This window comes from Hemicordylus capensis, chromosome 7 (genome assembly GCF_027244095.1).
Source record: "Hemicordylus capensis ecotype Gifberg chromosome 7, rHemCap1.1.pri, whole genome shotgun sequence".
In the NCBI taxonomy this organism is placed as follows: Eukaryota; Metazoa; Chordata; class Lepidosauria; order Squamata; family Cordylidae; genus Hemicordylus; species Hemicordylus capensis.
Window position 1 is genome coordinate 34,741,438 of NC_069663.1, and position 25,891 is coordinate 34,767,328.

Below are 25,891 nucleotides of genomic sequence, written 5' to 3' on the forward strand. Positions count from 1 at the left end.
CATTAGGCTGGTTCACACAACCATTGCAATCAGGGTAGAAGCTGGGTTACCCTGTTTTGCATGATTGTGAGAACTCACACAAATTCCTCCAGCCCTGGTTTTTCCAAGCAGGCTAACCCAGCTTTTCTGCCCTGTGTTTAACTGAGGGTGGAGGAGAGGAGAGCATTCCTGCCTTGGTTCTGTGGTTGTGAACTCACATGGCTGGGTAAAACTCACACGGCTCTTCCATCCACCCATCCCACGAAGCAGATCCTCCCTCTGCATAGGAACCATAGAGCCCTGTGGGCACAGTGGCTGCCATCCATTGATGTGCCACTCAGCAAAGCACACTCTATGATCCTGAAGCTGGAGCGGCTTCTGAATGGCTGTGTCCGCCTCCTGCTCCTTCGTGGCCAATCAGAGGGCGGCCGCTGATGTCATGAGGCTTTCCCGGTCTGCTGTGGAAAGCATGCAAAGCATGCTGGGAAGGCAGCGGGGCCTTCAGAGGACTTTCTGTTTAGGGGCAGGGCTTGCTCCTACCAATTTCAGCAATGGACATTGCGACGGCCTTGATTGGCTGTTTCCTGGCCTTGTGGACCCAAATGGAGGTTCTGATGTTCCGCCAACGGGGTAGGAGCTCTTCTGCCCTCCACCCCACCCCAAACGGTCATGTGAACAGGCCTATGGTTGGAATGAGAGCACAACCTTCCCTTTGCTCTGAATAGTGGGTAGCCCAATCCTCACTAACAAGAGTCCTGAGGCGGGAGGAGAGTCAGTGTGCCTTCATGCACTGAATATGCAGTGACACTGCACCCCCATAGGAATTGCACAGTTTAGGGGCTCTCCCACTAACACACTCATGCTGTTTATCAGTGATGGTATGTCACTAGTTTATTTATATATCCCTGTGTTTCTGTGTTATTTATGGGTAATGTAATCCCCAAAGCAGCTCACAACAATTTAAAACATTACACAACAAACAAAAGCCATACAAACCAACAGGTTCAAAATAAAACCTACACACCAACAGCACAGAAGAGCCCACTGAGGTGTTACATGTCCCTTGGGATTACTGGCCCTTCCCCGTCATGTTTTTGAAGGCATACCACATGCAGGACATTGGTTGAGTTTTCTGCTTTCCACCTCAGGAATGCACGGCATGGATTCCGTGGCTGTTGTATTCAGGTTCTCTTCACTGATAGCCAGTGATAAAGAGCTCATACTGGGCATTCAGAAGGTCCTAGATTCAGTCCCCAACATTTTCAGTTAAATGTTCCCAGGAATAGCAGGGCTGGGAAAGATTTCTGCCTAAGACCCTGCAGAAATGCTACCCGTCACCACAGACAATCCTGGTCTAGACGGACCAGTGGTCTGACTCAGTAGGCAGCTTCACATAGGCAGCTATGTGAAGGCAGCTTCAGATAGTCAACATACTGTACAGATATTCTCTCCATCCCTACCTCCTAGCTGTCATTGTGATGGATGGACATTTTTCTAGTCTGCTACAACAGTCAGAAGTCTATTATCTCCAAACTGGGCATAAAATAACAGAAGTCAGGCACTGGGGTTCCTTCCCCACATATCCCACTTCTTGCTTTCAACCTATCCTGTTCCAGACTGAGCTAGAATTTCTGCCGAAGCAGGGGTGCAGGAGGGACACAGGCCTCTAACAGATCCAAGGGGAAATTGACCAGGACCTTGGACAGCTCCGAGCAGGAAGACAAAGCAGCTAGGTATAGCCACAGAAGAAGGGTGTTGCTCCAGCAGTTGCTTGGAGCTGGCTGATGATTTTTATGACTGCCACCCAGGCAGAGAGGACTAGTCTCACCCCTTACCTGGGGAAGGCTCTGTTGCTTCAAGGGATCTGTTGGTCCAAAGACTGATCATGACTGTACCTAGTTAGCTTCAACAAAGTGCTGCCATGAGGTTGGGCATTTAACCCCTGTTTCTTCCCCTCCTGAAGACTCTGCTCTGGATAATGTGGGTGCATTTGTGGGGCTAGTTTCCCCCTCTAGGGAGCGTTGCTATGCCAACATGTCTAAGGCTAGCTCTGGATGCACAGATGGGCCCACTGGTATTTCTTAAGTTGGTGGGTGACTCAAGGGGCTTTGTGGGTGGTTGGCATTCAGTCCATGCTCTGCAGAGATGAATCACAGACCATGGGGTCGGAGGAACTGTCATATCAGATCAGGCCATTGGCCTGTCTCATTTCCCTTCCTACGACAGCCTCAAGCTTCAGGAGAAACAGAACAGAAGCCAGCCTTCCTGCCCTGCTCCATATCCACACAAGGCCATTTGCTGTGGCGCGGTCCACAAGGGGGTGGGGGCCGGATGCCAGTAGATTCCCCCTTGACCTTCAGACCAACAGACTTAAACCCTGCAATGAAGTCAAAGGAAAATTTCCCGCAAATGCCTCTTGGGCGACTGAACCAAGCCATCTGGAAACTGGTAAGGAGAGATGCCTACATTGGAGGTGAGGAGGAACTCAGGCTCCAGGAAGTGAAGCGGTTCACACAAGGACATGTCATTAATGCTTCAGCGGTGCCTTTCTGTTGTGCAAAGTGAAGTCTTCTCTCGGTCTTTATGCTATCAAGTAGTTCATAGAGAACTAGCGACTGTACTGAATGGGAGATGTGAGCTGCTCCCTGATTCAAGCCACATTAGAATGTACTTTGAGTGGTACCAAGTGGGTAGGGGTCCGATTCCAGTTTTGCATGGCAAAGTGCATTGAAAGCAGTTAGGCAAGGTGTGCCATCAAGTCGATTTCGACTCCTGGTGACCACAGAGCCCTGTGGTTGTCTTTGGTAGAATACAGGACGGGTTGATCATAGCCATCTCCCGCGCAATATGAGATGATGCCTTTCAGCATCTTCCTATATCGCTGCTGTCCCATATAGGAGTTTCCCATAGTCTGGGAAACACTCCAGCAGGAATTTGAACTGGCAACCTTCTGCTTGTTAGTCAAGCATTTCCCTGCTGCGCCACTCAAGGCGACGAAGGATGCTTTATATGGCTGGGGAGCTGGTGGGTGTTTTCAAGTGTAAATGTGCATGGGGACTAGTGTTGGGGAGGAGAGCTGGTCTTGCGATAGCAATCGTGACTTGCCCCCTTTGCTAAGCAAAGCACACCCTGGCTTGCATTTGGATGGGTGACCACATGTGAGCTATTCCCCTGAGGGGATGGGGCTATAGCTCTGTGGTAGAGCATTTGCTTGCATGCAGAAGCACCCAGGTTCAGTCCCTGGCAGCATCTCCAGGAAGGGCTGGGAAAGACTCATGCCTGAAACCCTAGAAAGTCACTGCCAGTCAGTGGGGCTATTCCCACGAGCAGCAAAAATGGGGCTAGGAGAGCCTAGCCTGATTTTTTTCTGCTCATATAAACCACCAGGCTTGCAGGCGAGCCTGGTGGCTTACAAGCAGCTAGCCCGCTCCTGTAGCCTGCCCCTTAAACTGGGTTTGTGGAGTGAGCGCTCCGCAAACCCAATTTTAAAAATTGTGAGTAGCTGCAGCGGCCGGGAGGCTTAAAAGCAGCCTCCCGGCTCGGGGATCTCTCCTGCATGCTCTGCACGCTTGCGCAGGGCATACTGGAGCTTCCGGGGGCCGCACGGCCCCTGAACTCCCCAGCCCCTGGCCAGCTCCATGATGGAGCCTGCAGTCGTGTGGGCATCCGCTGCGGGCATGCAGAGCAGACTGCTGCTCATGTGCGGGGAGAGCGGGCTAAGCCCCTAGAGGCTCTTCTCCGTAATCGTGAGAAGAGCCTCAGTGTATAGCAGGCAGTACTGAGCTAGGTGGATCGAGGGTCTGACTCCGCACAAGCCAGCTTCCTCTGTTTGTAGCACTGTTGCCCCCTGTGGCCTAGCCCTTGAGTCTGCAGTGCCACCAGACCGCCTCAATCTGAGCGTTTCCATAACAAACAGACCCTTCCAAAGAGGGCAGGCATCTCCAGTGCTCTCTCCTCCCATGGATATCGATCCCATAAAGGCTGCCCTGAACTCCCCATTATTTGGGGAAGGGATGCAGGGGTGAACAGTGGGCCATCTGTATACTCTACAACTTGGTGAAGCAGAGGAGGGAACCAGTCGCCAGCTCAGTCAACCGCTTCTAACTGGCAAAGAGACACCTTTAAAGTGGCATCTCTCTTAGATATAGCTCAGCATCGCATCTTTTTGGTGGCTGTCGCTGCTGCCTTAAGTAGAGATGTGCATGGAACAAATTTTTTGATTCATTTCAAATTCAAATTGAATGCCGAAAAATTCATTTCGAATTCAAATCAAATTTGAATGTGGCCCCAAAAATTCAATTTGAATCAAATTTGAATCCATTCAACCCTGTTTTGGTGCACTTTTAACCAATTAACCAAAGAACTAGCAGGTAAAGAGGGAGTCGGCCAGATGCAACAAGCAAGGAAAAAAGGGAGGACACTGTGGCAGCCCTTAAGTGGTGGGGTGTGTGTGTTCAGCTTGTTGGAATTTTGCAGGCTGGAGTCACCTGTTCCATAAGGGGCTAAAGCGGAATAAATGATTTTGTAGTTTTAAAGTGGCGGTGGGGGGGAAATACTTGTATCAAAATAAGACTTTGCATATCGGATGGTGGAAATTTTTATTTATTTTTTAAATACGGCCTCTCTCTCCTGCCATCAAAATGCTTATTAGGGATGTGCACAGACCATGGTCCAAGCACTTTTAGGAAAATCACCTGCTCTCCACCACCCCATGCAGCATCCTGGACAGCATCAGCATGCACGTGGTGTCTGTGTGTGTGCGCAAACACCATTTGCATGGTCAGCATGGTGTTGGTGACCAAGCAAATTGTGCCCATGCATGCGCGGACACCATGTGCATGCTGGCACCACACGGGGGTTATTGGGATGCGTATGAAGCTGCATATGGTGGCAAAGGGTGGGTGAGGGTAAAAGTGGGTCACCTTTTTCTTGAAGTTCCTGTCCCAGTTTCCCTAAAAGTGCCCGAATCACGGTTAGTGCACATCTCCATTACTCATCCTTAAATCCCAAATAACTGGGATGACTCCATGTATGCCATTCTGTTGCGTGGTTTAAAATCAAATTAGGGAATATATGTATTGTCTAAACTGATTGCTAGTGGGTGACTTTTTTTCTGTTTGGCATACATAGCATTGCATGGGCTGGCTTTATTGGAGACATGTGGCTGAAAGTCAACATAAATGTGCAAATGTTATGTATACACACACACACACACACACGTATTTTCTTATGACACTTATATCTTGCCCTTCCTTCAAGTAGCTCAGGGTGGTGTACCCTTCTTCCAACTTTTCTTCTTACAACAATCCTGTGCGGTAGGTTAGGATGAGAGAATCTAGCCTAAAGTTACCCACTGAGCTTCCTGGCTGAGGATCGAAGGATTTGAACCCCAGACTCCCCCATTCTCATCCAGCACTCTAACCACTACACCACACTGGCTCTTAACTGTGTACGGTACTGAGCGAAGGAGAGCAAAAGGGTTCAAAGCAATTGACATAGACAAATAAATAAGAAATAAAGCAGATGTTCTTAGATGCTTGCAGACCACTAGGCATAGATGTGTCCCCTCTCTCACTTCCATCAGGCCTTGCAAACCCAGAGCCCCCCGCCTCTTTCTGTCTGTCTCTCTGTCTGTCCAGCCCCTCTCCTCCTCCTTCAGCTCAGAGAAGAGCTTCCGTCAGAGTGACTCCCCTGGGGCAAACAGTCTGCTGAAGGACACCAGCACACCTCCGTGTGAGCAGCCGGAAAACAGAGCAGGAGTCAACCCTGGAAGGAAGGAGGGGAGGAGGCATTGAGGCGGTAGCGGGGAGTGAGGAGGCAAAAAGGGGACGAGTTGTCATGGCAACCTGTGAATGAGGCACCAAGGCCCAAGGCCTGGGTGAAGTGCTGATTGCGGGGAAATGGGGGAACCGGAGGAGCCTAGATGGTGTTGCTCAGCACAGCTCACTGCTGCTGGCACTGCTATCTCCTCCCGTATATTCTCCTTGCAGGACCCGGCCTGCCTGGCCCCTTCACAAGGGTGTGTGAAACCTGTTAAAGCTGACCCTGCTCCTGGGCTTAATTGCGGAGACGAGAATTCACAGATGCCTGGCACGCCGCAATTAAGCAGGCGACCCACATCATTTTATCGCCATGCTAGGAAACACACCCTCTACTAATTCTGGGAGTAGGTTGCTGTTACAGGCACAGGAGTGGAACAAGCCGGGTGGCGGATGTGGCAAACCTGTAGCCAGTTCATCAGAGTTTCTTTAGGAACATAGGAGTGTAGGCAGCTGCCATAGACCGAGTCTTGGTCCATCTAGCTCAGTATCGTCTACCCAGACTGGCAGCGGCTTCTCCAAAGTTGCAGGCAGGAATCTCTCTCAGCCCTCTCTTGGAGATGCTGCCAGGGAGGGAACTTGGAACCCAGTTGCTCTTCCCAGAGCGGCGGCTCCATCCCCTAAGAGGAATATCTCACAGTACTCACACATCTCGTCTCCCATACAAATGCAATCAGGGCAGACCCTGCTTAGCTAAGGGGACCAGTCATGCTTGCTACCACAAGACCAGCTCTCCTCTCGACCCACATAATCCTCAACCCCAATGGCACGCACTTGGCACTGGCCATGTGCGTGCCAATGCCAAGCAGAGGCTGCAGGGAACCAGACTGCAGCCACACGTGCTATGTTGGTGAGTGGGCACTGCTGGTGGAAATGTGGTGGGGCAGGTATGAGTAGGTGTGTTGCTCCATACCTGCTTTTTAGGAGAACAGCTCCTTACCCTGCTAAGCCGGTTTGGTGCTTCCCAGAGGAGATGGCTGGTGCACATCCCTACCGAGTCAGACCCTAGATGGTCCATCTAGCTCAGTATGTTCTACATAGGCTGGCAGCGACTTCTGCAAGGTTGCAGGCAGGAGTCTCTCTCAGCCCTCTCTTGGAGGGAACTTGGAACCTCTGCATGCAAATGCTCTTCTCAGAGCAGTCCCATCCCCTGAGGGGAATATCGCACAGTGCTCACACTTCTAGTCTCCCATTCAAATGCAAACCAGGGCAGACCCTGCTTAGCAAAGGGGACCATTCATGCTTGCTACCACAAGACCAGCTCTCCTCCAAGCACAGCAGTTCATTGAAGTGTCCTTGTAGGATGACCAGATGAAAAGGAGAACTCAGTTTCACCCGCTTAAAATAAAATGTCCATAATAACAGTAATGATTAGGGTCACCAACTGGCCGGAAAGAGTAAACATGCACGTGAAGCTTCTCATGGCATAGATAGGATTGTGTTCTAAAAAGAAAGGTGAGCTAGGGACCAGGAACAGCTACTGGAGGGATGCAGTGCTGGGGTCAAATAGAACCCTGTCGCTCTCCCCCTACTTAAGAGAAGAGAGCTGCCATTTTCTGAAGGTGCTCAACCTTTTCTGAAGGTGCTCTGAAGGTGACCAACCTTTAAAGGGGGCACTCATTTATTATTTACAGCACGTCAGCCCACCTGCTCCTCCCCCTCAGAGGGTTCCATAGCAAAAGCAACAGGTAGGTGGTTCTCTGCCCCAAAGAGGCTCCCAGTCTAAACAGAAACCCAAGGGGGACAACAGCAAAAGCTGTTGGGGAGACCCTACGCTGGGCTTGAATTGGGACAGTTGCTCTCCCTCCCGGCTAAATATAAGGGAGTCAAACCTAAGAGAGTGACCCGCCTCCCTGCTAATTGTGCAGAGGCAGCTTTTAAAGTAGTGACTCTCTTCTGTTTCTCAGGGGAGAGCAACTGGCCCTATCCATCCCCAGCATAGCACCCCTCCAGTGGCTGTTGCTGGTGTCTAAATTGTCTTTCTTTTGAGAAAGAACCTAGCTCAGTGGTAGTGTATGTGCCTTGCCTACCAAAGGTTTACTTCAGGTTTATTCCTTGCTGGTGGCAAGACCCCTGCCTGAACCCCTGCAGAGCTGCTTCCAGTCAGCATAGACAATACCAGACTAAATGGACCAAGGGCCTGGTCCAATGGAAGGTGGTATCTCCACATGGCGCTCTCTCTCTCTCTCTCTCTCTCTCTATATATATATATATCAACAACAACAACAAATATTTATATTTATATATTGCTTTTCAACAAAAGTTTCCAAAGCAGTTTACACAGAGAAATAACAAACAAATAAGATGGCTCCCTGTTCCCAAAGGGCTCACAATCTAAAAAGAAACATGAGACAGACACCAGCGACAGCCACTGGAGGGATGCTGTGCCGGGGGTGGAGAGGGCCAGTTGCTCTCCCCTTGCTAAACTTAAGAGAATCACTGCTTTAAAAGGTGCCTCTTTGCCAAGTTAGCAGGGGAGTATCCTGGGAAATGGGAATCATATAAGCATGACTCCCATTTAGTGGCAGCAGCGTCAGCGGCTGGATCAGTAGCGGTTTGTCCTGACGAGCTGGGGGGTGCCAAAGGTGGCACAGCTGCCTCTGCTTTCCGGCAACAGCTCGAGTCACTCCCCTCTCTCCTGCCCTGCTCAAGAGAGCCGCGCTGCCTGCAGGCGGGCCATTCGTCAGGTAGAGCTGCACAGTTAACCGCTCAGCTCTACCTGACCAATGGGCAGCCTGCAGGCAACATGGGTGAGAGGAGCAACCCGAGTTGCCTCCTTTGGCACCCCACCCCCCGGCTTTTAGGGCAAGTCGCTACTGAGCTGGACCCTAGATCAGAAGGTGTCGCATCCAAAGTGCTCACACACATTGCATAAAAGAGGCATTTTCTCTTTAGCTCCATGTCGTAACTTTGCCTGCTCTAGGCCGTTCATCTTCGTTAGGGTCACCAACTCTGACTGAAGCTGTTCTTGGAGATTCTTTCCCCCGCTCCATAATGTTCACAACATCAGTCTCCAAAGTTGCTTTCCACACTCACCTGGAGATGGATGCGGATCACTGCACTCCAGGCTGGTCCTTAGGGTTGGCAACCCTTGTTCAGCTGCCCTCCTCCCCCTCTGCCTGCAGCAGGGCGCTTTCCAGATTAGCCGCTCAACAGCAGCAAAATGCTTCCATTCAGGCAAATTGCATTCAAAATGTGAACAGCAGGGGGAGCAGTCTCAGGAAAACTAACAACCCGGAAAAACAGCAACCTTTTTACGCCAGATGCATGACATCATTCATAGCACTATGTTGCGGCGATTAAATCCCAAACAAGGCATCGGAAATGTGAACGGCACCCTGCTGTCAGCGTAGGGACTGCGGTGCCACAATGCAGGGAGTGTGGAAGCACACTTCTGAGATACAACGTGACCCCATTGCAGGGTCTAATCTGGAAAGCGCCCTGGGCAAACCTGGATCTTGCTGGCTGTTGCAGGCGGGGGACAAGGATGGCAAAAGTGTTGGAGATGCAGCTCCATCAGCATTGACTTTTGGCACTGTCTGTCCTATTGACCACTAGGGGCTTTGGGAACAGAGGCAGTAAGGAGGGGGTCTTTTTCTCCCAGCCCCCCATCTTGTTGTCTTTCTCTCTGCTCTGGCTTCTGATAGCTAGACTGAAGCTCTCAGGTCTCCCCCTTCTCTTCCTACCTGCTTACTTCATTTTTATCTCCCTCCTTCCTTGTTCTGCTCTTGCACTATGAAGACATTGAAAGCAGAGGGGCACAGGCTTTCTATCTCGGTTTGTAACTTCCTAATCAAACCTTTTGGATCTTAAATGTTTGTAATTGGGACCACTGAAATCCCTTCCCTGCAGCAGAAAGGACTTTGGGAGAAATGGGTGGGTGCCATCCTGGTTCTCTAGGACTGCTAGCTTTGGTGCCTTTAATTACAGATTTCTCTGCAGCAATCAGCTTTGGTGCCTTTAACTGCAGATGTCTCTGCTGCAATCAGTAGGTGAGATTTTTCACAGCCTGGAGATCAGCTTGATTGCAACTAATCTTTGCAGATTAAGTGGCTGCTAAAAGCCCCAGAGCTGCAGGCCTGTAAGACAGTTAGCAACTTTGTCTCCTGCTTTATCGGTACATTTAAAGGTAAGCACATAAGCCCTGCAATTGTGCCCTGACAAGTGTGTGTGTGTGTGTGGGGGGGCTCATTGCAGAAATGCAACCCCCCAGCACCCATCCTAGATGCAATCCAGCCACCCAAGATCCAGGGCCAAGAGTGGGGATCTGACGGCATTTCCAGGGAGATCAGCTAACCCTCCTCCTCCTCCTCCTCGACTGGTTCTGATGCTGCCAGCAGCTGAGTTTGGAGTGGGAAGTGTTTAAAAATAGCCCTTTTTGTTTTGAATTCTTCAGAGGCTTGGCAGGAGGCCTGTCCACGTGAAGCTTCAGAGCTCTGTCTGACGACAGCCTCCGTGAGTTGCTGTCGAGCCCCAAAATATCGCGAGTGATGGGCGCCAAACCTCTGGCAGGCCAAGCAAGGAGGCTTCTGTGGCGTGAAAATGAGCCAAACATCTTGTGTATGTGTGTATGTATGCACACACGCACACACACACACAACGTTTAAAACACATGTAAGGATCTGCCATGGGCTTCAAGTCCTGGCCTCTCTCCACTGGAACCCCGTGTGCCTCAGCTGTCTGGGAAGGGTGGTTATGCCGCCCAGTTCCGCCTCCAGACCCTAGACTCTCTCTGGAGGACCTGGGGGTTCCAGGCTTGCTCTGCACGCAACCTCAGCACTGGGACAAGCCTTCTTAAGGGTCTCCGTATGTCCTGGGCAGCCTGCTGCCCCTCTGTAGGGGTCTCTGCCTCTTCCTGTGGGGACAGCCTACCATCCCCGATGTCTAGCGGTGCTGTATCCCATCCCCTTCCCAAGCCCATTTTTCTGGTGGCTAGTGGCACCTGCTCCAACTGGGATTCTGCTACGCTGGGACGGGGTCTATGTCCTTCTCCCCTTCCCACATGATGCTGCATTGCCTGTTGCCAAGGCAACCTCCCTGGTCCACAGCTGATCATTGGGTGAGTAGGCCTGAGCCTGATATGCCCCGATGGCTTGGCCAGGAGAGCTGTTCCCTCCATTGGTGGTGGTGGTAGTAGTAATAATAAATAATATAATTAATAAACTTTATTTGTTAGCTGCCCCATAACAAATTGTTCTCTGGGCACTTCACAACAGAGGATTAAAACAAATGATAAAAACACATAACACATTAAATCATTACAGACAAAAAAGAAGAAAATAAAATACAAAATACAGTTCAAAACAGCTTAAAAACTCATTTTAAAATTAGTAAAAGATCAGATCGAATCTGAAAACCAGAATTTAAAAGGCCTGGGTGAACAAAAAGATCTCTACCTGGCGTCGAAAGGACAAAGTGACGAAGCCAGGCGGACATCACTGGGGAGGCTGTTCCAGAAATGGGATGCCACTAAGGGTGCTGGTCTCCTCCCTGCAGCCGGGGTGGCCATGGGGCTTGGCGGGTTGTTGTCTGCAGGGTGAGTAAGGCCCTTTTTAGAGACAGGCAAGGTTTCTGGATTCCAAACAGGCTTGCAGAAAACAAGCAAATTTGCACTGACTTTGGATTGGGCCTGTTAGCTCATTTTTAAGCTCCAGGTCACACTCCTAAGGATGTCATTGGGAACACAACCAGGCCTGGAGGTTTCATCACACACTTTGCAAGCCCATGGCTTCTTTCCCTCCCCCTGCCCAGAGGCGTTCTTACCCCTGGACCCTGGGCCCCTGGTATGTAGCCTCCAAGGTCCGGGAGCCCTCCAAATGGCCAGTGGGGCCTCCGCCCCACCATGCCGAACCTCCAATCTATTTTCATAATTTCAGCCTCCATGTGTGTGGCTGAGGGGTGGTAGCCTGGGGCGAGCCGAGCAGGCATCCCCCGCAGCATTGGCAGCAGCAAACAGAACGACCACCGGGCCTGTCCATCTGGCTCAGCAGCTCTTAAGAACTGCGAGATGCTCCAGCGCACCTGTGCAGTTGAAATAGATCATTGCAAGCCCATCTTGGGGGGCGAGGGGCAGGGCTCACGGTGGGGGGACCTCGTGGCGGGAGTGGTCTGACTGCCAAACTTACCTAGGTGCACCCACCAAACTTTACGTACTAGTTCAGTAGAGGCGGCGGCAGCAGCAACCGTACATGAGAGGGGTTTCCTCTCGCCTCTCATCACACGGATGTACTGTGGAACGGCGCACCAGGAGGGAAGCAGTGGTGGCTCGTGGGGGAGTGGTGATGTTCTTTTGTTCTGCCCACTTTGTCGCCCTGACCCACTGTGGAGCAGCACTCCAGAAGGAAAAGAGGTGTAGTTGTGGGCCATGGTCTTCTCAAGAGATACTCCTGTTACAGTAAAGGTAAAGTGTGCCGTCGGGTCGGTGTCGACTCCTGGCAACCACGGAGCCCTGTGGTTTTCTTTGGTAGAATTCAGGAGGGGTTTCCCATTGACTCCTCCCGTGCAGTAGGAGATGGTGCCTTTCAGCATCTTTCCTATATCTCTGCTGCCTGATATAGGAATTCCCATATTCTGGGAAACATACCAGTGAGGATTTGAACCAGCAACATTTTCTGGCTTTTCTGTACTTTTTTTGTTACCCTTGTGTGGAAGCCACCCTTACAGCTGTGAAATGCATGAAGGGTTAGTCACTCTTGTGTCAGCCCATAGGCACCCCACACCTGGCTTCAGCAGGTGTTGCAGCTGCTTCTGAAGGTTCGGTAGTTAGGGAGAAGCACCGTCATCACCAGTGTTCCCTCTAACAGGGATTCCCAGAGGTTGTATGTTGACTACAACTCCCAGAATCCCCAGCTGCAGTTTGGGGATTCTGGGAGCTGTAGTCCACAACATCGGAGAATCCCTGTTAGAAGGAACATTGGTTGTCCCATCCTCCCAAACTGCAACCCCACCTCTCCAGCGGCTGAGTCCGGGCACGGCCGCCACGCTTGGATGAAGCACCACTTGCATCATGCCTCCAGCTCCAGAGGGTGATGTCAGTCTCTCAGTGCTGAAGGAGCGACCAAACACATTAAAGGGCTTTTTGAACACACAAGAAGAAGAAGAAGAAGAAGAAGAAGAAGAAGAAGAAGAAGAAGAAGAAGAAGAAGAAGAAGAAGAAGAAGAAGAAGAAGAAGAAGGTTGCATAAATCTGGATGAATAATTTATCAAAGGGCCAGGAGTTGCCTAGGCGGGCAAGATGGGGATCAGAAACTTGTTGTCGAAAGTGGGCTGCCGTGTGGAGCCGCCACTCTTTCATTTGGTTGAAAGGTTTCTCCAGCCCTGCTCCAACTCTGCCCTCCCAAAGGCTGGGAGTCTGTGGGCAGGGAGTGCCCACAGGTTTGGTCCACCAGTCCCACTTGGCGGCGGGGGGAGGGGGAGGGTGGGTTGGTTGGTTGGTTGCAAAGGGCAGGTGAACAGCCCCTTGGAAGCACAAAGCAGCTGGCGTTGCTTTGGTGAGCACCAGGAGGGGAATGAACTCTCTGAGAGTTACAGCCACACTGCAGGGAAAAGGTTTCCGCCATGGAACGGCGACAAGGGCACAATTTTATGTAGGCATTTATTTTGCTAAGGCACTGTATTGCGAAGGCCTTCTTTGAAAGAAATGCCAGGCAGCCTGATCCCATGCGTGTTTATTACTCTGCAGTAAAACCCATTCTGGTCGGCGGGGGAGGGGGAGGCAATTTCTTTCACAGAGGACTGCAATGTTACGTTTCCTCCTGGATTCAAGCGGAAGTAGATGGCTGCAAAGCAGTGGTCCCCATGAGATAACTGGTAGGGAGATCTTATAACTAACTACCTTAATTAAATGATTATTTTAAAAATCTCGTGAAACCAAAGTACTACTGACCCCCTGAGGAAGCTGTCTGCTGCTGTGTCTCTGTAGGCTTGGCTTTTCTGGTCCTGTCTCTTTCCTATCGATCTCTGTTGTGGGGAGCAGATAATTTGGGCAGGCCTCCATATGTCTCTGGTTGAATCATTCAGTCACTCTGGAGGCAACAATGATGTGGAACATAGGAAGCTGCCTTCTACTGAGTAAGACCCTTGGTCCATCTTGCTCAGTATTGTCTTCACAGACTGGCAGCGGCTTTTCCAAGGTTGCAGGCAGGAATCTCTCTCAGCCCTATCTTGGAGATGCTGCCAGGGAGGGGACTTGGGATCTAGATGCTTTCCCCAGACAGCTAAGGGGAATATCTTCCAATGCTCACACATGTAGTCTCCCATTCATATGCAAACCAGAGTGGCCCCTGCTTAACAAAGGGGACAATTTATGCTTGCTGCCACAAGACCAGCTCAGAGTGTCCATTATGTTTCTGTGAGTTACCCCTCTGGATTTGTCTCCCTCCCATCAGCAGTGACTCATTCAAGGTAGGCTCCTCAGTGCAGATAACTGATGAAAAAGAAGTGTGCATTGGCTATCAGAGGTTAGGGAAACATTATGCTAGACAAACTGTTCCAGGGGAAAGAATTACACAACAATTGCATGGGACTTTTACGCACAGCAGGGTTTACCGCAAGTTTGCGGGGAGGCTTTAATGCAAACTTAAAGTTGTCCAAAACACCCGCCACAAATAGTGGATTATTTTACCCCGGATATAAATCAGGGTACACTCTAACGTGCAGTGAGAAACCCGAATTGTGTGTGAACTGCTCCCCGATAACATGCAGGGACTTCGGGGTAAATCTAGCCGATATGTGAGCGCACTCCTCCATTCTGGAAGAGAAGCGAGTTAAAGGGCTTCAAAAGCCCCGTGTGAAAAGCTTCATGTTGATTTTTCTAGCAGCTTCGCTATCATGGCTTCCTCCAGAGCCTTCCAGGACTTGATGTTGGTGCTGAGAATTCTCTGGTAAAGATCCCATTCATTCCCTTGCCTACCTCTCCTCCCCAAAAGTCTGTTCCCTTGGTTTCCTGGGAAGCAAGATTTAAACTGGTTTAAAGTCTCTAGTGAACATAAAACCATCAAGGAATAGTCAAGAATGTGATGGTGATTAAAAGAAAGTGATCTTCTATGACATATATAACAAAGAGGCACTTTTTAAATTGGTGGCTCTCATATATTTAGTAGTGGGGAAAAACTGTCTCTATTAAATCCCAGCACTGCACTTTCCCAGTAGCTACAACCTTGTGTCTCTTTTTAGCATGTGAACCGTTTGGGGACAGGGAACTATCTCATTTCTTTCTATGTAAACTGGTTTGTGAACCTTTGTTGCTAAAAAGCAGCATATAAATCTTTGTGATTAATAAATAATAATAATAATAAATGAATAGAAATAGGAATAGAATAGAATAGTATAGAATAGTATAGAATAGAATAGAAATAGAAAAAATAACAAAATACAAAGATCTACAAATTGAAATTGAAAGGCTGTGGCAGAAGAAGACCAAAATAATCCCAGTCGTAATTGGCGCCCTGGGTGCAGTTCCAAAACATATTGAAAAGCACCTCAGCACCATAGGGGCCACAGAAATCACCATCAGCCAATTACAAAAAGCAACTTTACTGGGAACAGCCTATATTCCACAATGATATCTGTAATAATAACAACAACATTATTGATAATAAAATTCAGCCATCCCAGGTCCTTGGGAAGGACTCGATGTCTGGATAAAACAAACCAATCAATAACACCTGTCTGACTGTGTAAACAAGAAATAACAATAATAATAAAAATAAAATCTTGAAGCCAACCTATGGGTCCCATTTCAGACTCTGAGCTGTGCTCCCCACAAGCTTAATGTATTGGTTTCTGTCTTTCCAGATGGTGGCCCAAAGAAGCTTCGTAGTAACATCCGCAGAAGTACAGAGACTGGCATTGCAGTGGAGATGAGGAACCGGGTGACTCGGCAGGGCAGCCGGGAGTCAACCGACGGAAGCACCAACAGTAATAGCTCCGATGGCACGTAAGGCCCGGTGATGGTTAGCACCACCGTTCTTCATGGAACAGATGTTCCTAATACAAAACAGTGGGGAGACATGAAACACAAGGCAACTATTGCTTCCTGTTAGGGGTGTGCAACGCTTCAGGGGCCATATTGGGGCCAAATCAAAGCAGGACAACTTGGCCAAAGTGAATGGTCATCTGGTTCAGGTTGAACTGGGTCAGCTCAGGCCTGCTTCAATTTAGCCCCATTTTGTCCCCTCTTTTGTCCCCACCTCACCATTCCCCTGATTCCTTTACTTGCTTATCCTAGCAGGAGATAGGACAAGGTTTCCTTTATTTTCACAACCAGCTGTGAAGAAGCAGTGTCTTCTGCAGCTTGACTTGTTAAAATAAGTTCTGGTAGGTCGCCCACCCCCACACCCCGCTTCCTATTTCCTCCCTGCAGTCCAGGGAAAGGTACAGGGTATCTTGGGAACTGCAGTCATTTCAGGGGCTGCCGAAATGTCAAGCCACAGAAGACACTGCTCCTTCACAGCCGGGAGCAAAAATGAAGAAAATCCTCTCCTGCCTCCTAATGTGCAAGTAAACAAACTGGTCAGGAGAATGGCAAGCTGGGGAGGAGGGAGGGGATGAATCTTTGTTCCAAGCTGAAATGAAGCTTTTGAATCAGGATGAACTAAATTGGACCCTCCTGAAGTGCTCTGAAGCACCAAATTGGCCCTAAACAGAATAAAAAATGTTTCGTGCAGCCATTCTTCCTGTTCTCTCTCTTGTCTGTTTTCTGAAATCATCTTTCAAAAGGTAGGGAGAGGCACATTTTGTCTGTAGAGATGATGAGCATTGTGCCCTCATATTGGAGAACTTCTAGCTCCTTAAGGGGAAAAAAATGCACATTTCTCCCTTTTAGATAAGACCTGGAAGCACAGAGAGGAAAAGGGCGAGTCATCAACACATCTTCTGCCATGGCTTCTTTTGAACATCCACGGTGGATCTTGGACAGTGTTTCCATACCATTTCCTGCTCCTGTTTCTCTTGCCCTTTCCCACAGGTTTATTTTCCCCACAACCAGGCTGGGAGCCGAAAGCCAGTTTAGCGACTTCTTAGATGGGCTGGGACCAGCACAAATCGTAGGCCGGCAGACATTAGCTACGCCACCCATGGGTAAGTTCCTCAGACGTGTGGGGCATTCTAGGCCCTTAGTACTCCAGGGTCATCTGTCATGATGATATGCTGGTTTTAACCTTGAAAGCACTAAACAGCTTGGGCTCTGGTTATCTTCGGGAAGGTCTCCTCTCATATGGGCCTGCCCCACTCCCTCCAGCATCTGAGTCAGGGGGACCACTCTGGCAAAAAACGAAACAAAACCAAAACCAAAACAAACCTTCATTCTGAGAGCCATTTTCCATGGTATTGATCTCCTCAAAGTACAGGTGGCCCTTGTTATCTGTGATCCCGTCACCCACGGCTATTCCTTCCTTCCTTCCTTCCTTCCTTCCTTCCTTCCGTTCCTTCCCTCCTTCCTTCCTGTTATGAATGTATTTTAATCTTGCTGCAAGTTTCCCCACCCAAATCTAAACTAATGTTCCTGCATAGAGAACTCTGAGCCTGAATTCTAGCTGAAACCCCACCCGTTTAAAATTAAGAACATAAGGAGATAAGAAGAATCCTTCTGGAGGTCCATCTAATTTTGCATTTTGTTTCTCAAGAGTGGCCAGCCAGATGCCTCTGGGCAGCCCATGAGCAGGACAGTAAGGCAATAGCCCTCTCCCATTGTTGTTCCCCAGCAGAAGGTATTCCAAGGTAGACAGCCATTGACCTGGAGGTACCATTTAGGTATCATAGATAAGAGGATCCCTGCTGAAGCACACTACATGTCTGTCTCTAGAGGAGCATTTTGTTTCCCATAGTGGCCATTCTGTTTCCCTTTGGGAAGCCCAGAAGCGGGGCAGTTCCTCTGCCCTCTTTTAAATGTAGTTACTTAGAAGGGAGGGAGAGGCATTCTGCTCATGATCAAAGGCCCTTTTCTGCATCATTGCTTCCCACATTCCAAGCCTGAGCTCTCATTCAGATCAAGACTCATCTTAACTGAATGCTGATGTATCCCTCTTGGCGGTCTTCCAAAACCTTTTGGTTCTATCCAACACAATAGGTTGACCATATTTCTGCACTTCATAGTTCCACAGGCCATAGCAGATGTAATTTATTTCAGGGCCCAGTTTACTACTAGAGATGTGCATGAATGTACTAATTTGTCTTGAATTTGAATCAAATTCCAAAAATTAGTTTTGAATTTGAAACAAATTTAAATCTGGTCTGAAAATTCAAATAGAATTTGAATTGATTCAACCTTGTTTTGGCACTGAATGTTCAGGGGGGGCGGAATGGTTTTTCAAAGGTGCCAAAAGGCTCTTGAACTGAATTAGAATCAATGTTTGAATATTCGATTCAGATTGCCCTTTTATGGGGGGATTCGAATCACCTGAATCAACCTCATTCAGTTTGAATCTATTCGAATTTGAATCGATTTGCACATCTGTATTCTCTACCTCAGTAACTCTAAATCCGGCTCATTTATGACATGTGACAGCACACTGTGCTACTTTCTGCACTGTATCCACAAATGATTCTGGTAGACTATGAGTAAAGGAGGAATGTGCCAGCCACATATACTACCAGCTGTTACTTGAATGGCATATAGCCAAATTCAGGCTGACAGTGTGCACAGATGTGCTGCCACTGAGCTGTTCCTGGTATCTTGTGACAGAAAGGCCATGTAGGGTGCACAGTTAGAAATACACATCCGGTTTCTCAGCTATATCTGGCTTGTGTCAAATGTTCAAAGCATAGAACATAATGAGGCTGCAACTAAATTGCATTTCAGTAACTGGACGATGGGCAAGACATAACCTTTGTTCAGCAATAGGTTGCAAAACCAGGTGGGGACAGCTGCATAAGATGTCCATAGGCCATATCTATAACCTGCTCCAGATGCAGGCTTCTGGTCATTTATAATTCCTGCTTCTCTGCCTTGAGCGAAGCATGCTATTCAAAGACTGATGCAGGATGTGAGGAGGCATCCCATGAAACAACCAGCCCCTCTACTATCATGTAACAACTGATTCTTGAAAGGGTTGTTTTAGAATTTATTTTATTTATTTATTGTTAAATTTATATACCACCTTTCATTAAAAACAATCACAAGGTGGTTCACATAGAAAAAATTAACAGGACTATAAAAATTACACAATTAAAATATTATGCTAAAATATAAAAACAGATCTAATTAAAGATTTTTTAAAATACATACATAAAATAACCATACAATATACAAAGAAGCAGCAATGGAGACAATCACATAAAAGACTGAGCAAAAAGCCAGGTCTTCACATGCTTTCTAAAAGCCATGATGGAGACTGAGGAGCAAATAGCCACCGGGAGAGCATTCCGAAGTTTGGGGGCAGCAACAGAGAAGGCCCTGTCCCGCGTGCACGACAACCGAGCTTCCTTCATTGTCAGCACTCGGAACAGAGCCCCCTCAGATGACCTCACCAAGCAGGCAGCAACCTTTGGGAGCAGGCGGTCCCTCAGGTATCCTGGGCCCAAACCGTTGAGGGCTTTAAAGGTCAAAACCAGCACCTTGAATTGGACCTGGAAAATTGACAAATTGGTAGCCAGTGCAGCTCTTTCAAAATGGGTGTGATGTGATCCCAATGGGCAGCTCCAGACAGAACCCTCGCTGCTGCATTTTGCACTATCTGCAGTTTCCGGATATTCTTCAAGGGCAGCCCCACGTAGAACGTGTTACAGTAATCCAGCTGTGACGTGACTAAGGCATGGGTAACTGTGGCCTGATCTGCCTTCTCAAGAAAGGGACGCAGCTGGCGCACTAGCCAAAGCCGTGCAAAGGCACCCCTGGCCACCGCCTCCACCGGAGCCTCCAAAAGCAGAGCCGGGTCCAGTAACACCCCCAAGCTGTGTACTTGCTTCTTCAAGGGGAGTGCAGCCCCATCCAGAACCGTTACAATCTCTTCATCCCGACTGGCTCTCCTACTGACCAACATTACCTCCATCTTGTCCAGATTCAATCTCAGTTTATTAGCCCACATCCAACCCATCACGACCTCCAGCCCCCGATTCAGGACATCCACCGACTCCCTAGGATCAGGTGACAAGGAGAGATAGAGCTGAGTATCATCTGCATATTACTGACAGCTCAGTCCAAATCCCCGGATAACCTCTCCCAGCGGTTTCATGTAGATATTAAACAGCATGCAGGATAAAACCGAACCCCTGTGGGACCCCACAGGCCAATGGCCATGGGGCTGAGCAGTAGTCCCCCAGCACCACCTTCTGGACCCTCCCCCCAAGAAAGGAGTAGAGCCACTCCAACGCCGTACCTCTGATTCCCATACTCAAGAGGTGGTCCAGAAGGATACGATGGTTGATGGTATCAAACGCCACTGAGAGGTCCAGCAGAACCAACAGGGACACACTCCCCCTGTCTAGTTCCTGGCGTAGGTCATCCACTAGAGCAACCAGGGCAGTTTCAGTCCCATATGTGGGGCGGAAGCCAGACTGAAAAGGGTCCAGATGGGACCGCTGGGACGTCACCACATGCTCTATCACCTTGTCCAAAAAGGGCAGGTTGGAGACAGGTCTATAGTTGTCTGGGTTGGAGGGATCAAGGCAGGGCTTTTTAAACAATGGTCTTACCATGGCCTCCTTGAGGCACAATGGCATCCTGCCCTCCCTTAATGAGGCATTAATAATGCTTACCCAAACAAACATTCCCCCCGGCCCTGTCCATTGCAATTTGGATTTTTAGGTGCAGAAAGTAGGGAGAATAAGCAGCTTTGCAAACCACTGCATTGCCCCAATAAAGTCTGTTTGCTGTGTGGTCCTATTGAATGTTGTTGGCTTGCCGTTCCATGTTTTGGACTCTTCCGTGTCACATTTCTGGGAGTGGAATAACTTCATTTTGTAGCCAGCGGGGACACTTTTTGCAGGGGATCTATGTCCAGCTTGTGTGCCTGCAAGAGGTTCTCTATTCTGCTGTTGCTTTATCTGTCCCACTTCTTAAAATATGGGAAATGGTCATAATTGCCTCTTGGGTGTCGACTCAAACCTGTGATTACAGTGGCAGGCTTCATAGCAGGCCTCTTGAGTAAGATTCCTCAAGGGATTTGCTTTGAATGGGCCAGCTGTGGGGACATACTGATGGCACAGGAGTGGTTTTATCTTAAAATAAAGCCTTTTCTTTTTGTAACTGTTTTGTGTGCTGCGTGTGCTGCCTCCCCCTTGTTGTTATTGTACCAGATCTTGCTGTTTTGTGCTTTTCAGCCAGAATACTCATGCCACCTGGTGTCAAACTGTGGAATTCTCACTCTGTAACAAATAGCCATCCCATAGGACTTCTCATTTTCTTTCCCAGTACATACCAATATTGCTCCTGCCCTCTGCTGGTGAACCACAGGCATGGAAAGCACAGCAATCTGCCCTGGGGCTGTGTTCGCTTAGAAAAATTACCACTTTCAAGGTGGCTTGCAGACATGTAAAATAAAATTGAACAGTAAAACAATGTTGAAAACAGTAAAAACTACTAGTGCAACAAATATTTGTGTATTACTTTGTATACAATTTGTATTGATTACTTTTAATGCTGTCCCCTGAAATCTTGGTCAGTTAATGAAATCAGTTGTGATCAACTAAATCTGCATAATTTGTATAAAACGAAATAATTTAACATTTTAAAAATGTATGTAGAGCAGGCACCGTTTCTGAAGGGGCCTCCCCTCCTGCAGCAGGGGCCAGCCAGAATGCTCTTCTAAGCAGCTTCAGAGTGAGACTGGTGGCGGCTCTTCTAATTTTTCTGCTGCCACGACCCCTGGCCCCGCACCCCAGTCGGATGTCGGCTGTGGGGGCGTTGTCTCCCTCCCAAACGGGGCCATGCAGCCCCATTCAGAAGGCAGGTTGACCCATGCTGCGTTGGGCAACGCGGGCCAAAGCGACTCTCCCTGCCTTTAAAGGCTTCTTCTTTAAAGGCAGGGAGAGCCGTTCCGGCCGCGCTGCCAATGCAACACAGGCTGATCTCCCTCCCAAACAGGGCTGCACAGCTCCATTTGGGAGGGAGATTGGCCCCACTGCATTGGCAGTGTGGCCGGAACAGCTCTCCCTGCCTTTAAAGGCAGGCAGAGTTGCTCCCACCTGTGCCGCCAATATAGCATGTGCTGATTTCGTTCCCAAACGGGGCTGTGCAGCCCCGTTTGGGAGTGAAATAATGCTGCCCGCATCTGATGTCAGACACTGGGGGTGTCGGGGGCAATGTGGCCACGAGGCGCGGCCCCTGACTGGCGGTGGCCCGGGTTCTTTGAACCCATTTGCCCAATGGTGGCTCCGTCCCTGCTTTTAAGATGGTGCCGGCTACCGAGAGGAGAGGAGAGCTGGTCTTGTGGTAGCAAGAATGACTTGACGCCTTAGCTAAGCATGTTCCGCCCTGGTTGCATATGAAAGGGAGACTAGAAGTGTGAGCACTGTAAGATATTCCCCTCAGGGAAGAGCAGAAGGTTCCCTCCCTGGCTTCTCCAAGATAGGGCTGAGAGAGATTCCTACCTGCGATTTTGGAGAACCTGCTGCCAGTCTGTGCAGACAATACTGATCTAGATATACTGATGGTCTGACTCAGTATATGGCAGCTTCCTATTTACCTACTTGAGCTTTTTATATAAAAATAATTAACATTCTAAAAAGATGTTGCCATATTAATCAAGGACACCCTTTTAGTTGATGTTAAAGGTTTTCATGCAATTGATTGCATTTCAGCCTTAGCTATTGTGGCTGGAAATTATGGGAACTGAAGTCCAACATCTGGGGACCCAACTTTGAGACCCCCTGGATTAATCAATTAAGATGTTCAGCCCTAATTATTCCAGAGCAGTGAAGGTTTTCTCACATGGACTTCTCTTCCATTTTCTAGGTGATGTCCACATTGGGATGATTGATAGGAATGGGCAGCTGGAAGTAGAGGTGATAGAGGCCCGGGGCCTCACTCCGAAGCTAGGATCCAAGTCTATTCCTGGTGAGTAGCCACATCGGGGGTCTCCAGGAGGGAAGGGAGATTTGGAAGTCAAGTGGTAGGAAGAAACAGCACAGAGGAGCAGTTTTTCCCTTGTCCCCAAATTCTCTCTCTTCTCTCTATTGGCTGCCAGATACACGACAGATAGAAATTCAACAGCAAATGATTAATCAGGAAGAGTCGGGAGCCACTTGTCCGAACAAGCTAGAGCGATGCCAAAGGAGGCACAGCTGCCCTTCCTTCCCAGAGCTCCATTTTCTCCTCTCTCCCATCCAGCGTTAATGAGAGCAGGGCAGCTCTACCTGATGAATGGCCAGCCTGCAGGCAGCATGGCTCGCATTAACGAGAGAAAGAGAGTGCGAGTGGGGAGCAAACAGAGCTCTTTGGAGGAGGGGCACTCTCCTGGGAAGAGCTAAGGAAGGGGTTAATAGTTGTCCCAACTTTGACACCAGACCATTACCATTCTTTCAGGGCTGCCAACTTTGACTGAAACTATTTCTGAAGTTGCACCCCACCCCACCTTCTAATTTTTCTCACCACACTAAGCCATGAAAATCTCCAGAGTAGTTTTCTGGCTGGGAACCCTATGTACCATAATGGAGTTTGAACTTCTGACCCAGGAGAGGAGAGCTGGTCTTGTTGTAGCAAGCATGCCTTGTCCCCTTAGCTAAGCAGGGTCCACCCTGGTTACATATGAATGGGAGACTAGAAGTGTGAGCCCTTAAAGAGATTCCCCTCAGGGGATGGAGCCGCCACTCTGGAAAGAGCAGAAGGTTCCAAGTCCCCTCCCTGGCTTCTCCAAGATAGGGCTGAGAGAGATTCCTGCCTGCAACCTTGGAGAAGCCGCTGCCAGTCTGTGAAGACAATACTGAGCTAGATAGACCGATGGTCTGACTCAGTATATGGCAGCTTCCTATGTCCCTCAGAGAGAAAACCTCCCACATGGGTACTGTGGGACTCCTTCACCATCTCCAGGCCTTGGTAGGTGTTACTGGGCCTAACTGCTGTGCAAACTGAGAGCGGATCAAAGAACTGTGGTAGCTGTGTTACAACTGTGCATTGCTGGGGGGAAATCAGTAATGGTAGGCAAGCCATTCTTCAGGAAGAAGGCAGCCCTTCCATAAGATAAGAAGAAGTAATTGGCTGAGGTGGTGGCAGAGAGTAAAGCCTTATTTATATGTTGCATTTGGTCTGTGTACAGTGTATACGCGTAGAGTTGTTAACACATTATGTCCAGTGCATGGTCACTCAGTAGTACATCATTTCTGAGTTTCTCTGTCCCATAATTTGTTTAGCAATAATGTCAGCTGTCTTTACTACAACAGTGGATTTGTTCCCCATCCCTCCCAAAACCTCTGTACAAGGGTGGCAATACAGTGTATTTGCTGGACTGCTTCAAAAATCACCCCTGTGAGGTGGTTGCCGTGCTAAGACGCCTTTGCATTTCCCTCTCTCTGCCCACACAGCCACCTATGTCAAGGTTTATCTGCTAGAAAATGGGGCCTGCTTGGGCAAGAAGAAGACAAAGACGGCCAAGAAGACCTGTGACCCACTCTACCATCAGGCCCTGCTTTTTGACGAGGGCCCTCAGGGCAAAGTACTACAGGTGAATGGTTTCCTCCTCTTTACAGGGTAAGAGGATCAGCTGTGCAGCCCCTAGTTAAATATTTGTGAGGCACAACCTAGCTGGCAACCCATTCAGCTGCCCTCAGAACTGGCTCTTGTATATGCAGGAAAGAACGTTCTCGTAGTTGGCGGGAGGGCAAAGTGATGGGCTATAGTGAAATTCCTCCAGAGGTAAAATGCCTTTATTTATATAAGGGGCTCAGTGGTCCTGTGTTTCCACAGAAGGTGGGTGGTATGCTTTGAGGCAGCTGAGAAGCACAATTGTTTTGAAGGCTTCCCAAGAATACTTTATTCAAGACCTCTGAAGGAAGAAGGTTTTAAAAGGGTAAGGCCCAGTTTAGACAAGCGTTAAAATGCTTTCAGAAAAACCTGAGGCTGTGATTGACCTCAACAGTCAACAAGTTGTTCTAGTAAGAACTAATCTGCCTACTTTCCTTCCACTTTCTCTACAACTGGACTAAATTTGGTTCAAATCGAGGTCCGTAAGTTAGATCTCTTGTGTTCACATGTCTGCCATCTTGGATTGGAGTAGATGACATCATCACAAACTACACCACTGAGGTGTCCCTGTATGTCACTTACTACAACTGTAGCTCATTTGGTTCAAATTGGTTAGACAGCCCACAAATTAGTGCACTTGCACCTCAAAAGATTGTGCACCTGCCATTTTGAATTGAGGTGAATGACATCATCACAAACTACACAGTTGAGATGTCCCTATAGCTGTAGCAAATTTGGTTCAGATCAGTTAATCAGTTCACAAGTTAGCCCACTTGTGCCTCAAAAGTGTATGCATGCACCATCTTGAATCAGGGTGGATGACATCACAAACTACACTATTGATTTGATTCAGATTGGTCCTGGCGTTGCAAAGTTGATGAGGGGGACACAGACACACAGAATACTAGATGATCTCATAAGCCTACGGGAAAGTAGCCTAAAAAACTTTTTTTTAAAAAAATTGTAAAATAAACAGGGGGGGATGATTTAAGTGGAGAATATCTATTCAAAATTAATACGTTGGTGGAGATGAGACTGGAAGAAGAGCAGGTCAGGGGAATCAAATGGATACATTCATCAATGTATGTAAATAAAATGTATTAAATAAATAAATATCAGACTGTTGAAAGCAATGCAGCTCAGGCTATCTATCTATCTATCTATCTATCTATCTATCTCTCTCATAACAAGTATAGCAATGTTATCATCCTAAGTCAAACAGTCCCACACGTTAACTCCAATTTTAAACAAAGGGGCTGATTTATTTACAGAATATATACCCCACCTTTCAGTGAGGGCTACCAACTCCAGCTGAAGCTATTCCTGATGCCCAGTCAACACCAACATCCTCAAGGCAGCTTACAATAATCATTATAAAAACACCTTTGGCCTGATGTTTTTCCCAGGTGCACAGGCCCATTTCATTGTTTATAGCACTCTGCATTTGATGGGCAGAACCACTGAGTTGATCCAAAAT

At 48.5% G+C, this 25,891-nt stretch overlaps 1 protein-coding gene across 5 annotated transcripts in view; it reads left to right on the forward strand.

The window, feature by feature from the left end:
* The window catches only part of RIMS3 (regulating synaptic membrane exocytosis 3), a 99,332-nt gene that overhangs the window by 64,657 nt on the left and 8,784 nt on the right, over positions 1-25,891 (forward strand). For all 5 annotated transcript variants that reach the window (XM_053267151.1, XM_053267154.1, XM_053267152.1 and 2 more), the window contains 4 exons: positions 15,594-15,735; positions 16,765-16,877; positions 22,690-22,791; positions 24,255-24,394. In XM_053267151.1, the coding sequence (XP_053123126.1) occupies positions 15,594-15,735; positions 16,765-16,877; positions 22,690-22,791; positions 24,255-24,394 (497 nt within the window). The remainder of the gene's footprint in view (positions 1-15,593; positions 15,736-16,764; positions 16,878-22,689; positions 22,792-24,254; positions 24,395-25,891) is intronic.